The sequence below is a fragment of the Pongo pygmaeus genome, chromosome 13, assembly GCF_028885625.2.
Source record: "Pongo pygmaeus isolate AG05252 chromosome 13, NHGRI_mPonPyg2-v2.0_pri, whole genome shotgun sequence".
Taxonomy (NCBI): domain Eukaryota; kingdom Metazoa; phylum Chordata; class Mammalia; order Primates; family Hominidae; genus Pongo; species Pongo pygmaeus.
Window position 1 is genome coordinate 127,793,699 of NC_072386.2, and position 15,275 is coordinate 127,808,973.

Sequence of the window (15,275 nt, forward strand, 5' to 3'; positions counted from 1 at the left end):
CTCCAGAGAGGCCCAGAGATGTCCAGCTGGGCAGGCAGAGGACGGAGAGGCTCGGGCAGGCTTGGCCCAGGGCAGAGAAGGCCCAGGTGCGGGCACCCTGAGCAGAGATGGCCCCCCAGCCCCCACCCAGCTACCCAGGCCTGGGCGCTGCAGACAGAGTGCACTTCCCCAGAGGGCCAGGTGGCTCCTCCCACCACAGCATCACCCACTTCCCCCAGCTCACCACCAGCTGGGCCCTGGTCTCCCAGGAGAATCTTACACATTGTAGATGTGCTGTGCTTAGCTCTTTGCCGGAGGCTAAGGCTCCCAATTGGGCCACCCCACCCCACGCTGCCGCCTCTGCCATCTAGGAACCTAGATGCCTGGAGAGGAGGTCTGTCCTGGGGCCCTTAGCGTCTTCCCACAGGAGCCCAGCGCGCGCCTGCAAGGGCCTGGTCCCAGAATGAACTGTGGATGGAGGCTGCTTTGTCCTTTTCCCCATCCAGATCCATGCCCATAGAAGCTGCTGACTATAGGCTGGGCCCAGGGTCCCTTCCTCCAGCCTGCAGCAGAGGGGCTTTCCAGGCTGGAAAGGGAAGGAGTCCTTTTGTCCCTGACGCAAGCGGGTTGGGGGCCAGCACCCGCTCCAGGAAGAGGAAGGGACCCAGCCTGAAGTCCAGACTCCCCGCTCCCTCTAGCCAGGTCCTGGAGCCTCGAGGCCAGGTTCCTTCTTCTACACCAGCCCACATTGGGCGCCAGCCAGGCTGGGATGGCCCTGCAGGGTCACCCTGAGCCCCAGCCAACCAACACCCCAATCTCAGCCACAGTGGGAGGCCCCATCAGCCTCTTCACCCAACCACATTGCCACTCTGCTGCACAGGACCTTGTGTGGTCCCGGGCGTGGCCAGACCCAGACGTCCTGGAGATCTCAATGCAGGTCAGGCTTGGTTTGTTTGTTTGTTTGTTTGTTTTTTGAAAGGGAGTCTTGTACTATTGCCCAGGCCGTAATCCCAGCACTTCGGGAGGCCGAGGCTTGTGGATCACCTGAAGTCAGGATCAAGTGGTGCGATCTTGGCTCACTGCAACCTCCACCTTCCGGGTTCAAGTGATTCTCCTGTGTCAGCCTCCCAAGTAGCTGGGATTACAGGTGCCTGCCACCACGCCCAGCTAATTTTTGTATTTTTCGTAGAGATGGGGTTTTCCCATGTTGGCCAGGCTGGTCTCGAGCTCCTGACCTCAGGTGATCTGCCCGCCTCAGCCTCCCAAAGTGCTGGGATTACAGGTGTGAGCCACCACGCCCAGCCAAGTTTGCTTTTTTGTGTGTGGGTTTTTGTTTTTTGTTTTTTGAGACAGGGTCTTGCTCTGTTGCCCAGGCTGGAGTGCGGTGGCGCAGTCACGGTTCGCTGCAGCCTCAACCTCCTGGACTCAAGCAATGCTCCCACCTCAGCCTCCCAAGGAGCTGGGTCTATGGGTGTGCACTACCATGCCTGGTTAATTTTTTAAAAATTTTTGTAGAGGCAGAGTTTTGTTATGTTGTCCAGGCTAGTTTCAAACTCCTGGGCTCAAGCAATTCTCCCACCTTAGCCTCCCAAAACGCTGGGATGCTGGGAATGAGGACGCATCTGTCCTGTCAGGTCCTTTGGGGGCTCAGATCGTGTGTCCTGGGAGGAATGGCAACCATGAACTGTTGTCCAGACCTTTGCCCCAGCACCCTCAGAGGGGGCCTGCCTCCCACCACCCCATCCCTGTCCTGTTCTACTTCTGGGCCCCAGGGGCTGCTGGCCTCTCCCCGGCCCCACGGTGAGGACAAGGCAGCCTTGGGAGGGGAACCAGGCAGCTGGCAGCTGGAGACTGAAGTGGGAGGATCCCACTGTGGGGACAGAGGCAAGACTGCGACAGGGTGGTGGTCAGAGGCCCCCACCCCTGTGGCGCAGTGTAGCCTCTGAGCTGAGCTGTGCTGCGGAACTTGTGCAACGGCTGGAGGGAGGGGGGCTGGAGGGAGGGGGGCTTGGAGGGAGGGGGGCTTGGAGGGAGGGGGCTTGGGAGGGGGGCTGGAGGGAGGGGTGTTTGGAGGGAGGGGGTTTGGAGGGAGGGGGCTGGAGGGAGGGGAACTTGGAAGGAGGGGGGTTTGGAGGGAGGGATGTTTGGAGGGCGGGGGGTTGGAGGGAGGGGGGTTTGGAAGGAGGGGGCTTGGAGAGAGGGGGCTGGAGGGAGGGGAGCTTGGAGGGGAGCTTGGAGGGAGGGGGGTTGGAGGGAGGGGCTTGGAGGGAGGGGGCTTGGAGGGAGGGGGGTTTGGAGGGAGGGGGTTTGGAGGGAGGGGGCTTGGAGGGAGGGGTTTGGAGGGAGGGGGGTTTGGAGGGAGGGGGGTTTGGAGGGAGGGGGCTTGGAGGGAGGGGGGTTGGAGGGAGGGGGATTTGGAGGGAGGGGTTTGGAGGGAGGGGGTTTGGAGGGAGGGGGCTTGGAGGGAGGGGGTTTGGAGGGAGGGGTGCCTATGGGCACCATGGGAAACTGTCAGTGCCTGAGCTGCTTGGCTTAGGGGCTGGCACCAGTGTGCAGCTGCCTCCAGCCCCGCCTTTCCAGCCTCCCATGTTTTCGGTGATAACCACAGTGGCACCTGGGCCTTTAATCCCGCCCCAGTGCTCCTCCTCTGGCAGGGGGCCCCCGGGGAGCCACACCTTGGCTTCAGCCTCACGCCACCCCACCTCTTCTCCTTGCAACAGGCACCCGGCGGCAGTTCCTGCAGGAAGGAGGCCGTCCTGCCACGCCTGCGGGTGACCCGGCCTCTGGCTGCCAGAGCCCGCCATCCTTCCTGTTTGTGCTGCCAGGCTGGCAGGGTCCCTTGCCACCGACCTCAGCCGCAGCCACAGCCTGCTCCCTCCCTGGGTGGATTTGAAGGAGCCTCCCCCACCCTCCGCCCCTGGCTTGCTCCTCCTTGAGGACCCTGGGCAGGGTGGCTGCCATGGGGCCCAGTCGTGCGTGGGAACCTGTGAGCTGGCAAACGGGGCTCAGGGGTTTTGCCCAGAAATGGGTCAGAACGAAAGCCTCTCAGAGGAAAGAGAAGGGCATGAGTCAAAGAGAAAGTCAGGGGGCAGGGGCTCCCCCTCATCTCACCCCACCCAGGCCTCCTGACTCCCTGGGTTTGTGTGGACCCAGGCAGGCAGCCCGCCCCAGCTCCGTGGTCTGTGAGCATCGTGATGATCAGGACACAAGCTCTTCCCAGCGGAGCCTTCACTGTGGGCCAGCTTCCCGGTGGATGCCCACTGAAGAGGCCTCAACCCAGTGGGCCCCACTCCAGACCAAGAGCAGACCACCGGCCAGCTGCCCCCTGCAGACAGCGGCACCCGGGGCAGCAGCAAGGTGAGGGGCACCCAGCCCCAGCCCGAGGGGCGTCTCAGGGAGCGGGCTGAGCCTGGCTGTCTTCCTGTCCCCCCACCTGCTTCAGGGGTTGGCTTGAGCCAGGCAGTCCAGATGCGTGTCTCGAGCGCCCCCTGGCGGCACGCTGCAAAGCTACATGGCTCCGGCAAGAAGGGAAACTGCCCTTTATTCTCAGTAACAGGTGGATCTGGGGGCTGGAGAGCTCCTCTGACCTCGCCTTGGGAAAGGTGGGTGGGTGCACGGAGCCTGGCAGGTGGCCAAGGGGACCCCCAAGTGGAGGGATTGGTCGAGGGGCAGCACAGGGTGGTGCAGTGGGTGAGCTCAGCCCCTCCCCTCCCACTCTCATCCCATTGAGCCCCAAGGCGTGGGGGGATCACGTCTGTGTCCTGCTGGGTGGGGCTCTGGTCCTCCAGGGACCCACTCTGCACCCCAGGTTTTGCCGGGACCCGCTCCTCTGTGTTGCGTGGCTGTAGGGGAGGGCTGCAGCCAGGGACTCTGAACCTGGGGCCGGCCCACCCAGCCACCCAGGGTGGGGAACAAGATCGCCTCCCAGGGCCAGAAGCTGGGGAGGTCCTTGCTTCCTAGGATGTTGGCTAGGGGATCACACGCCCCACATTCTGGGCCAAGCATGGTCCTGCCCCAGCGTCTTGCTGGGTTGGGGGCATCTCTGCACAGATGAGTGCCACCCCGTCGTCTCCGCCAGAGTCTGGGCATGTCACCCTTCGGCATCTGTGCTCAGGAGGTCACCAGGTGTGGGCAGGGCACCAAGTGGGGAGGTAGCCGAGGCTGGAAGACGCACATCAGTGCCCCGCTGGGCTTCTTCAAGTGGGAACTGGTGGAGGGGGTGCTGGGCTGCTGGGCCAGGGTCAGCAGGCTCAGGCGGGCTCAGGGCTCAGAGTCCAGCCAGAAACCAAGGTGAAATCTGCCTCTTGCTGCCGCCAGGGCCCTTGGGACAGGGACAGGAACAGCAGAAGGTAAAGTGGAAAGGAATTGAGTAATGGGCCCCCAGGCAAGGCTGAGCCAGACCCCAAGCCCAGGATTGGGGTCTCCAGAGTCCCTGGGGGCCCCAGGGCAGCTCACCCACAGCCTGGGGCCTGTGGGAGCAAGGGGGCTCCTGATGGGTGGGGGCAGGAGCTTGGACAAAGTTGAAGGCCGTCTGTCTGAATTGGCCAGGGGCCAATGAAAGCCAAAAAGCTGGCGTGGTGGCTTATGCCTGTAATCCCACTTTGGGAGGCGAAGGCAGGTGGGTCACCTGAGGTCAGGAGTTCGAGACCAGCCTGGTCAACATGGCAAAACCCCGTCTCCACTAAAAACAGCCGGGCGTGGTGGCGGGCACCTGTAGTCCCAGCTACTCGGGAGGCTGAGGCAGGAGAATCACCTGAACCTGGGAGGTGGAGGTTGCAGAGACCCAAAATCATTATCACTGCACTCCAGCCTGGCTGACAGAGCGAGAATCTGTCTCAAAAAAAAAAAAAAAAAAAAATCCAAAAAGGCGAGTGGGGAGCAGGGTGCTAGGCTGCATGGGGGCCTATGCCCCAACCGGAGGACCCCAGCCCCCTGCCAACCCTTCCCCAGCTCAGGCCCACCAGCTCCCTTCTCACACAGCTGCTCTGGGAGGGAGTCCCTCCTTGCCAATACCTGAGAGAATGGGCAGCAGGGACCCTGGGGACAGGCTGGGGACCCCCAGAACAAGAATAAGATAGGACACACTAGGAGGCTGCTCTTGGGCCCCTGCGTCAGGCCAGCAGGAGGATAGGTGAGTGTTGTGACCTGAGGGACTGACCGTGGAGCTCCAGGGGAACCTCCCAGCCAGTGACACCCTGGCCTTGGGCCAGATGCTGCCCTGCGCCCTTGAGTGACACCCAGGCCTCTCTACACCTGCCCACTTTCCCTGTGGCTAATGGCTTAGAGTGAAGGACGGTGGGCGCAGGCTCAGCGTCCACCCTGGCCCATGCACGCAGGCACCGATCACACCAGGGCCCACACACAGGCTCCCATCACACCCTGCCCCATCACAGCAGTGCCCAGAGGGACATGGAGGATCCCAGCTGAGGGCCAGCCCGAGGTCACAGGTGAGGAGTGAGAGGTGAGAGGCAAGGGGGCTTCCTGGTCTGGGTGGGCTCTGGCCCCCAAAACATGTTGCTTAGGTCAAGCCAGTCTCCCCCAGCAGGGGTGAACAATTTTCCCCCAGCCTGCCTGGACCACCCTTTCTCCAGGGATGGTGCCCAGTGGGCCTTATCTTCCCCATGCCAGGTGTGATGGTTAATACTGTCAACTTGATCGGATTGAAGGGTACAAAGTATTGATGCTGGGTGTGTCTGTGAGGGTGTTGCCAAAAGAGATTAACACGAGAGTCAGTGGGCTGCGGAAGGCAGACCCACCCTTCATCTGGTAGGCACCACCTAATCAGCTGCCAGCGAATGTCAACCAGAAAAACGTGAAAAGGAGACGACCGGCCTCGCCTCCCAGCCTACATCTTTCTCCCGTGCTGGACGCTTCCTGCCCTCGAACATCGGACTCCAAGTTCAGCTTTGAGACTCGGAATGGCTCTCCGTGCTCCTCAGCTTGCAGACAGCCTAGTGTGGGACCTTGTGATAGTGTGAGTTAATACTTAATAAACTCCCCTTCATATATATGTATTTCTTTTTTTTTTTTTTTTTTTAACACAAAGCGTTGCTGTCTCTAGGCTGGAGTACAGTGGTGCAATCTTGGCTGACTGCAACCTCTGCCTCCTGGGTTCAAGCGATTCTCCTGCCTCAGCCTCCAGACAGCTGGGACTACAGGCACACACTGCCACACCTGGCTAATTTCTTGTATTTTAGTAGAGACGGGGGTTTTACTGTGTTGCCCAGGCTGGTCTCGAACTCCTGAGCTTGGGCACTCTGCCCGCCTCGGCTTCCCAAAGTGCTGGGATTACAGGCGTGAGCCACTGCACCTGCCCCCCTCCATATATATGTATATCTCCTATTAGTTCTGTTCTTCTAAGAGAACCCTGACTGGCTGCGTGTGGTGACTCACACCTGTAATCCCAGCACTTTGGGAGACAGAGGCGGGCAGATCATCTGAGGTTGGGAATTCGAGACCAGCCTGGCCAACATGGAGAAACCTTGTCTCTACTAAAAATACAAAATTAGTAAGGTGTGGTGGTGCACACCTGCAATCCCAGCTACTCGGGAGGCTGAGGCAGGAGAATCGCTTGAACCTGAGAGGCGGAGGCTGCGGTGAGCCGAGATCACGCCATTGCACTCCAGCCTGGGCAACAAGAGCGAAACTCCATTATCAAAAATAAATAAATAAATAAATAAGAGCACCCTGATTAATAACACGAACACGCCAGGGCTGTCTAGGTGCCTGGACCTCCAGACTCCTAACAACCACTGAGGGGCTTCTGAACCCAGTCCTCCTACATCCCCAGTGTCAGTGGGACAGAGAGTTTCAGCCCCTGCACCCTGACCTGGTACTGGCCTGATCTGGGCACTTTTGACCACATGATTCCCCTCCCTCTCTCGGGGCCTTGTTGCTCCAAATTTAGGAGTGGCCAAGTCCCAGCTCCAGGTGTCCAGGCCCCTCCCATCACACCCCTCACCTGGCCCCCGGGTCCACCTGGCTCTGCATAGCTGGTATCACACAGGTACCTCTGCCTGCCATCCCTTCTCTGTGTGCTGCAGGGCCTGGCGTCCGCGGTCCCCATGAGAAACCCAGACTCAATGTCTGCATTGTTTTCCTTCTGCCTGGAGGTGACAGGCACCCACATCCAGGTGTGTGCGGACTGTCCCCTGCTCCAGCCCTTTGTATCGCACAGGATGGGGTCTTCCGGGCCGCAGAGCCAACTCTGGGCTGGCCCAGCCCTACGCTGCACCCTTCCCCTCTTCCACCTACATAGAAGGGTCTGCAGGGGTGAGGCCTGGCCGAGGAGGGTGGGGACAGTCCGGCGGCCTCTCCTCCAGCTCCACGGGACGGGAAGGTCCTCCTAATGAGCGGACAGAAAGGCCTCCTCCCTCTGGGGGTGCAAGAGCAGACCCCAGGCCCCCCACTCAGGGGTCCATCTACCAGGGCCCCAAATGGGAGATGAGGTGGCGGAAGATTAACCCAAACTGGCAACACAGGCAGAAGCCGCAGGTCTGAAATGGATTTTAATTGGCTTTTGTCTCTAGAATTCCCCACCCATTCCTGCGCTCTATGGTTCTCCCTGCCCCCTCCAGTTTGGGGGTCTAAACCAAACAGGAGAGGTGCAGGGGACCAGGAGGTCTCCTGGCACAAAGGTTCGGGGGTCTCCCTGGCAAGGGGTCCCAGGGCCTGGAGCCTGAGGCCCAGCCGAAAGCACACAGCATCAAAACATGTTTTTAGTGGGAAGCTCCGGGCCCTGCCCCTCCCCGGGGGTCTCGCGGTCGGGGAGCAGGTGGGCGTCTGTCTGCCTCCAGGTCATGGCAGCGCAGGCGGTGAGCTGGGGGCCGGCAGGGGCGCGGACAGTGCGGCGTGGTCAAACAGAGGGTTGCGCACCTCCATTTCCCCGGTCTGCGAACGTGGGTGTCAGGCCGGGCAGTGGGTGGGCTGGGGGGATACTTGCTGGGAGGGAACCCCAGGAGATGGTACGCCCCTCCCTGCACCCTGAGGCACTCACAGGGGCCAGGCCCGGGCACTCGTACACTGTGAAGTCTCCATCCTCGTTCTCCTCATCCGAGGAGGCCGTGTCCAGCTCCTTGGGTGGCTCTTTATGCCTGGGTGGGGGGGGATCGCTGGGTCCTCCCCACACCCTCGAGGTGCCAGTGGCCCAGTCTAGAAGTGGGCACTCAGCCCACCTCAGCCCTGGGGTGGCAGGGGAGCAGAGCCCAGGGTGAAGTTGGCCAGGGGAGGTGGAGATGGAGGTGGAGGTGGGGATGGGAGGTGGGTGGGTGGGGGTGGCAGGGCCGGGGCGGCCACTCACCGCTCCAGGCACAGCATCTGCTGCCGTTGGTGCTGGTAGTGGTACATCTCCGCGCTGTGTGCCAGCCGCTGGTCCCCAGGCTGTGGGAAGGAGGAGGCGAGGGTCAGGTGGCGGCCAGAGTTGGGCGGGAGCCTCAGGGCTGAAGGGGGCCACACACCGAGATCCGGGGAGCTGCAGGTGAGCCAGGGGCCTTCGCAGCGGCGTAGTCGGCCTTCTGAGTCAGGCGGATCTCACGCTGCAGCCTGTGGGGAGTGGGGCCTGAGACCTCTGAGCGTGTGGCACCCTCCCTGCCCTGCCCGCGGCCACTGGCTCACCTGCACCAGCAGAGGGAGGCTACGGAGAGGGCGGCCGCACCAGCCACACAGAACGCCAGGATCAGCACTGCGGGAGGGGGCGTGTGAGGGCGACCTTCTGCAGGGGGCCCTGCCGCCCCTGCTCACCCCCGACCAAGACCTACCAAGGGCGAGGCCGTCGCCTTGCCCTCCCCGGGGCTCCAGGGGTGACATGTGCACCGGGTCGGATGACACAGGGGACCCCAGGGAGGTGTGGGGCGTGGGCGTGGGGGTTCCTGGAGTGGAGGGGAGGCCCAGCTCCAGCCCCTGCCCCCGTGCCGAGAAGCCCAGGGTGGCTGCAAGAGAGAACAGGTTAGAGTGAGAGCACCGGGCTGGGGACAGGGCCGTGGGGCAGGGGAAGCGGGCGTCTCACCAGGCTCCGGGAGCCGCTGTCGGGCCTTGGGTAGGGGCGGAGTTGAGTGTCCAGACTCCTTCCGGGCAAGCTCCTGGGCCAGGAAGTCAATCTCATCTTCCAGTCTGGGCTGGGGCCGGCCCCCGCCTGGGGAGGGTGAGGGGCCATCAGGTGGAGGGGTCCATCCAGGAGGCAGCCCCAGGCCCGGCCTCCCCACTCCTGGCAGGTTCCTCCCAGGAGCCTGAGGACTGGGTACACGCCTGGAGGCCCTCTCCCTCCCAGATTGCCATGGTGACAGTGCGGGCGCTTCCTGTGAGGGGCAGTGCTTCCCAGAAAGTGGAGGCAGGGCAAGGGGGAGGCGGCGCTAGGGAAATGTCCAAAGACCGGGCAGGGGGAGGAAGGAGTGGGGTCTCTCGCCCCAACCCATGTCCATAAAGGGCCGGCCAGCACAGCCCCTTCTGCTTCCCCACCTCCAAGCACCTTCTCAGGCAGAGGGGCAGGGACTCCCCAAGGAGTGGGGGGAAGCCGAAGGAAGCCAAGCACCCGGGACCCCTCCCCAGGTCATTGGGAGAACAGGGACAGCTGTCAGGGGTTGGGCTGGTGTCAGGGCCCCACCGGTACCCACTGTGGGCTGCACAGTCTGGGTGGATGCTCCCAGGTTGGCAGGAGGTGCATCCACACAGCCCCTTACAGCCACTTCTCGGTGCCCCTCTCAACACCCCCTCCAGGAAGCCGCTGCTGCTCTCACCTCCAGCACCTCTGAGCAAAGCCCTCACCACACCTGAAGTCACTCAGTGACTGGCCATCCCGACAGATGCGGCTCAGGCTGGCGAGCGGGGCATCCCCAGCGCCCAGCCAGTGCTGGCACCCTTAAACATTTGCCAACGGGTGGACAGGACAGTGAGTGGTGGAAAAGAGCGAGCTGCCTGGGGACAGGGAAGTGGGGGCTTGGAGGGGTTCTGGGCAGACCCTGCAGAGCCTAGGAGAATGGGCCCCTCCTTTCCCGTGGCCACCCCAGCATTTCGCATCTTGCAGCCTTTCCCCTGGGAGGGCCTGACTGCCCCAGGCCTCAGTCCAGCTCCATTTGGAAAGGATGGGAGGCTTCGTGGAGAGTGAATGAGGATCTCCCAGGCCTTGGACCCAACACCCCACAAGGTCCAGGGGCCCTGAGACCACCTGGCATGGGCCTGGGCATTGAGGCTGCAGGCTGCTGCTTTTTTTTTTTTTTTTTTTTTTGAGGTGGAGTCCCGCTCTGTCGCCCAGGCTGGAGTGCAATGGCACGATCTTGGCTCACTGCAAGCTCTGCCTCCCGGGTTCACGCCATTCTCCTGCCTCAGCTTCCCGAGTAGCTGGGACTACAGGCACCCGCCACCACACCCGGCTAATTTTGTTTTTGTATTTTTAGTACACATGGGGTTTCACCGCGTTAGCCAGGATGGTCTTGATCTCCTGACCTCATGATCCGCCCGCCTCAGCCTCCCAAAGTGCTGGGATTACAGGCGTGAGCCACCGCACCCAGCCTTCTTTTTTTTTTTTTTTTTTTTTTAAAGACAGTCTCGCTCTGTTACCCAGGCTGGAGTGCAGTGGTGAATCTCAGCTCACTGCAAGCTCCGTCTCCTGGGTTAAAGCAATTCTCCTGCCTCAGCCTCCTGAGTAGCTGGGACTACAGGTGCGTGCACCACACCTGGCTATTTTGTATTTTTAGTAGAGACAGGGTTTCACCATGTTGGCCAGGCTGGTCTTGAACTCCTGACCTCAAGAGATCCACCAGCCTGGGCCTCCCACAGTGCTGGGATTACAGGCATGAGCCACCGCGCCCAGCCAGCCGATTCTCACGGGGAGAGGTTCACGCAGGGACATCCCCCCATTGACTTCCCCCTTTGCTCTCGTACCCAGAGGCCGGCGCATCCTGGGCACACAGAGCCCTTGCTGGTCCTCCTGGAAGGGCTGAAGGCAGGGCCCACAGGCATGTGCACCAGGAGGACATCTTGCCCGCCTCTTCAGGGCACAGTCCAGGCTCCCGGGACAGGCGGCTACATCTGGGAAGGAAGCAGAAGGCAGGGCCGGCTCACGGCCCCGCAGGGCTCGGCCCCTGCACACCGCAGTGCTGCCCCAGCCACCCGCCCCCACCACCCCCAGAGCTGGCCGGGCCTGGTTCTGGCCATTGTTCTGGACAGGCCCTTCCTCCCTGACGCCAGGGCTCAGAACCAGGAAGCGAACAGTCCTAGGACTTCTCAGAACTACCCTGCCCCACCCCCTTCCCCAGGGTCCACTTCCAGGCCCGATAGAGCCCTCAGCTCAGAAGCTGAGCCTCACTGTCCAGGCAGTGCTGAGTTCTCTTGGGCAGGGCCGTGCAGCGCCACAAGCCCAGCCTCTGGCCTCAACATGCCCCACAGCAAGCCAGGAACCCCGTCCAGATTGGGAGTCCCAGAGGGAAGGGCCCAGGTCTGTCTCTGGGGAGCAGCAAACGATGCCGCCAGCGACCTCTCCTTCCCGTATGGCTCTCCCCTGAACCCGGCACCGAACAAGTGTGCAGCCTGGAAGGGATGCTGCTCCTCCAGCCTCTGGCTTGTCCCCCAGGCACCAAGGACACAAGATGGAGTCTACTGACCTCACTGGCCTCAGACACAGAACCCAGGCAGGTCACTCCCAAAGCCACCACACCAGGGGCTGCAGTCAGGGGCCAGGTGGCACCCACGGGCCTCAGGAGGCCGAGGTTGGCAGTGCTGGGGACAGCGGGCCAGGCCCTAGTTCCCTAGTTCCTAACCACACTTTCACCTCGCTGATGAGGGACCCAGGCCACAGTGCCAGCTGACACATGTGGCTAATCAGTCTTATCCTGGTGCTGGAGAACGGGGCGAGGGGACAATGGCCCTCTGCCTCAGTTTCCCCTCTGGGATACAGCTGAGTTGCCTCAAAACTAAGGAATGTCCCCAGTCACAGCGAGCCAGTGGAGCCAGGGGAACCCCAGCAGGGCCATCAACCCTGCCTGGGGAGTCTGCGGTGGCACCTCTGGCTAACCAGGACTCTTCCTCTCTGCCTAGCCCCACACTGCACACTGCAGGCAGGGCCACCAGGGCCACACGGGGCATCGTCCTTCTCCAGACCTTGGCTAGCTGGCTTGGTTTCCTTGGTAACCTGACACTCAGGGCCCTCAGGCTGTCCGCCTCCCTCCAAGGCAGTTCCAGCAGCCTCAGCAGCCGCAGTGGCAGGTGGGCACGGGAGCCAACGCCAGGCACCGCACACCCTCCACGACCTGGGGCAGCAGCCTCCAGTATCAGTGGGCCAGGACTCGGGCACGTTAAACATTAAACCTGTGCCAGCAGGTCCACCTGGGCCCACCTGCCAACTTGGCACCTGGGGAATGAGGCAGTTCCTGCTCCTGTGCTGATAACCCACCGTCCACCACGCCAAAGGTAGGGGCCTGAGGTACAAAGCTGGCTCTAGGGTCTGGGTTCCAGGCCCCTCCCAGCTCCTTATTCCCCAGCCCAGGAGCCTCCATCCTCCACTTCCTCCTCCTGAGAAGAGGTCCCAGGAACAAGAGCAGCTGGACAGTGGCTGGCACACGCCCCCCCCCCCGACCCGCCAACGTCTGGGCTGCCTGAGGGCCCTCCCTTCCAAGCACTGGGCACTGGGAGTGGGAGGAGTTGCCTAGGGAGGGCCTTGCCAGGTCTCCTGGTGAGGCAGACACGAAGCTGCAGAGGCCGGTGAACTGAGGACTGGCACCCGCCACCCACCCGGGCTCAGCACAGCAGCTGCAGCCCCGTTTCCTGAATAGGTGGCCTCCGCCTTTCCTGGCCGGGCACACTCTGATTCTCGGAAGCCTCTCCTGTTCATGCCCACCTCCCATCCAGGGGCACTGAGCCCAGGAGGAAGCCGGCCTCACTCTGGCCCCTTGAGGCCACACACACAGAACCAGGCTGCCCAGGTCAGCGCCTCAGCTGTGCCACAATCCACTTGACTTCGCCATGCCCCAGACTCCTTGCCTGTAAAATGGGCTCACAGCACCTCTTCTGCAGGGCTGCCAGGAGGACTGCACGAATGCAGTCGCAAAGTCTCCCAGTTCAGTCCCCCCAGAAAAAGGTCAGCTTTGCATCCTGGTTTCCTGCAGGGAGCTCTGCTCTCTGGACCCTCAGGACCCATCTGTGCAGCTGGGAGGGTGTCCCAGGACCCTGGGCTTATCACCTTCCTCCGGAGTCCACCTGCAGCCCTCAGTCCCAAAGACAGTATGCCAGTGCCCTCGAGGGCAGGGGATACAGGAAAAGGCTCTGAGGCTACAACAGTCTCCCTCCTATTGAAGCTACAACAGGACCCCCAGCCTGCGCCATCAAGTGCCCCCAGAACTTCAGAGCCCACCATGGCGCACAAGGCCGGTGCCCAGCGCCACCCAAGGCGTGAGGACAGGCAGAGCAGCACTTAGTCCCCGACCCCGGGACGCGCACCGGCAGCGAAGCCGGCGGGCACTCAGGGCCAGCCCCACACCCGCAGGAGCACCGAACACGGAGACACACAGAGACGCACACAGGCAGACTCCCGGCGGGCCCGCCCAGAGCCAGATGGCCGCGGCGCGGAGGCCTGAGCCAGACGGGCTCCCGGCGGAAGAAGCCATGAATCTAACGTACGCCTCTGGGAACCGGCAGAAGCCCCATCCGGCGCGGCCTTTTGGAGGCTCGGCGCTGCGCCCTCCGGCCAAGCCTGTTTATTCCATCCTGGGCGAGGCGGGGCAGTCGCCACCAGCGGACCAGGCCTGCAGGGCCTGCGGGCCTGCGCAGGACGACGGCGGCGGCGCCCGGCAACCCGGTCCCCGCCCGGCGATCCCGGCCCCGGGGCGCCCCAAGGCGCCCCGCGGCCTGCGCCCAGCGCGCTCGCTCACCCGGGTGGCCGGCGGCGGCTCCACGCAGGGCGGCGCCGAGGACGAGGCCGGAGAGCAGCAGCCGCAACAGCCGCAGGTGCCGCGGGGAGGGCGGAGGCAGCGGCGTCGCCATCCTTCAGTGCCGCCGCCGGGGCAGCATGGCACCGCGAGGCCGGGGGCTCGGCGCGGGCTCCGGGCTCTGCGTCGGGAGCAGCGGAGGCAGCGGGGGAGGACGGAGGAGGAGGAAGAGGAAAGGCACGGGCGGCGGCGCTGACGCTGCAGCAAGGATCCGGGATGGAGGCGCCGGCGAGGCGCGCACGCGGAGACTGCGCCTGCGCGCTCCACCTGAGGGGGCGGGAGGGCGGCCCCAGACTGCGCCCCCTCCCCCTGCTCCAGTTCTGGTCCCCTCTCCGGGCCTCTCTGGACCTCTCCCGGCCTCAGGGTGTCCCGGCACCTGCGGCCTCCGGGGCCGGTGCGGTTCCCAGAAGTCCGGCTGGGTTTGGGCCGCGGGAGGGCTTCTCCGGGATGCGCTCCCTTCTGGCCTCTTCCCGGTAGGACTCCGAGCCCCTCACCCGCACCCGCGATGGGGCAGAGGACCTGTGTGGGCCTAGCCTCGCGAGCGCACAGGGACACAGGAGCGCCGGGCGCACGCAGACAGGTGCTCACGAGCTGGGCAGGTGCGCAGGGAGGCACAGGTGTGCCCACAGAGGCAGGGGCACCCCCACTCGCGGGAAAAGCAAATACAGGAACACAGAACGGCCCCGGCCCCGACTGCAGCTTTGGCTGGAGCCGCGGCGGCCGCACTCAGTGAGGCCACCAGGGGGCAAGAGTGATCCGGAGCCACTGAGGACTGGAGCTGGGAGCTGTCCAAGGTGTTCACGGTCCCCAGGTGACAGCCCTTTAGCTCCCCCAGGACAATGGGCATCTTTTTTTTTTTTTCTTTGAGACAGCGTCTCTGTCGCCTAGCCTGGAGTGCAGTGGTGCCATTTCGGCCCACTGCAACCTCCACCTCTCGGGTTCAAGTGATTCTCGTGCCTCTGCCTCCCGAGTAGCTGGGATTACAGGCACGTGCCACCATGCCGGGCTAATTTTTGTATTTTTAGTACAGACAGGGTTTCACCATGTTGCCTCAGCTGGTCTTGAACTCCTGACCTCAGGTGACACGCCAGCCTCAGCCTCCCAAAGTGCTGGGATTACAGGCGTGAGCCACTGTGCCCAGCTGACAACGGGCATCTCTGATGCCCCCCTTGCACCTCACCTGTTGCCTCCCAAGAGCACGCCCACCCCATCCCACTAGAAACCTCCTTTGACTAGTCATTCAGAGAACAAGAGTGAGACCTCCAACCCGGGGTGTCCCCTTGGTCCTTCCAGTCTCAGAACTCCAAAGCTGGGGCTGGCTGCCCTCAGGTTTATCAAATGACTCAAAAAAAAAAAAAAAAAAAAAAGGTGAAGAGAGGAGGG

At 62.8% G+C, this 15,275-nt stretch overlaps 2 protein-coding genes across 5 annotated transcripts; one reads left to right on the top strand and one right to left on the bottom strand.

Moving 5' to 3' along the window:
* The first annotated feature begins 748 nt into the window (after nt 1–748).
* LOC129044113 (putative uncharacterized protein LINC02908) lies at nt 749–5,969 on the top strand. The gene is given in 4 exon segments (XM_054501748.2): nt 749–916; nt 2,700–2,765; nt 2,767–3,336; nt 5,750–5,969. Coding segments are annotated over 3 exon segments (576 nt in total). The 3' UTR covers nt 3,109–3,336; nt 5,750–5,969.
* A 1,498-nt stretch (nt 5,970–7,467) lies between these two features.
* On the bottom strand, nt 7,468–14,616 carry NPDC1 (neural proliferation, differentiation and control 1). 4 transcript variants are annotated; one of them, XM_054501750.2, is made up of 9 exons: nt 13,836–14,616; nt 10,855–11,001; nt 8,984–9,109; nt 8,736–8,906; nt 8,593–8,659; nt 8,436–8,520; nt 8,279–8,358; nt 7,976–8,072; nt 7,468–7,869 (listed from the first exon to the last, which is right to left on the bottom strand). In XM_054501750.2, exons 1-9 carry the CDS (start codon nt 13,945–13,947, stop codon nt 7,777–7,779), a joined length of 978 nt encoding a protein of 325 aa, XP_054357725.1. In that variant the 5' UTR covers nt 13,948–14,616; the 3' UTR covers nt 7,468–7,776. The 4 variants fall into 4 exon arrangements, with proteins under 4 accessions (XP_054357725.1, XP_054357726.1, XP_054357727.1 ...); XM_054501751.2 differs by having other exon boundaries at nt 7,468–7,905; nt 13,836–14,156; XM_054501752.2 differs by lacking the exon at nt 10,855–11,001 and having other exon boundaries at nt 13,836–14,614.
* Nucleotides 14,617–15,275: the final 659 nt, after the last annotated feature.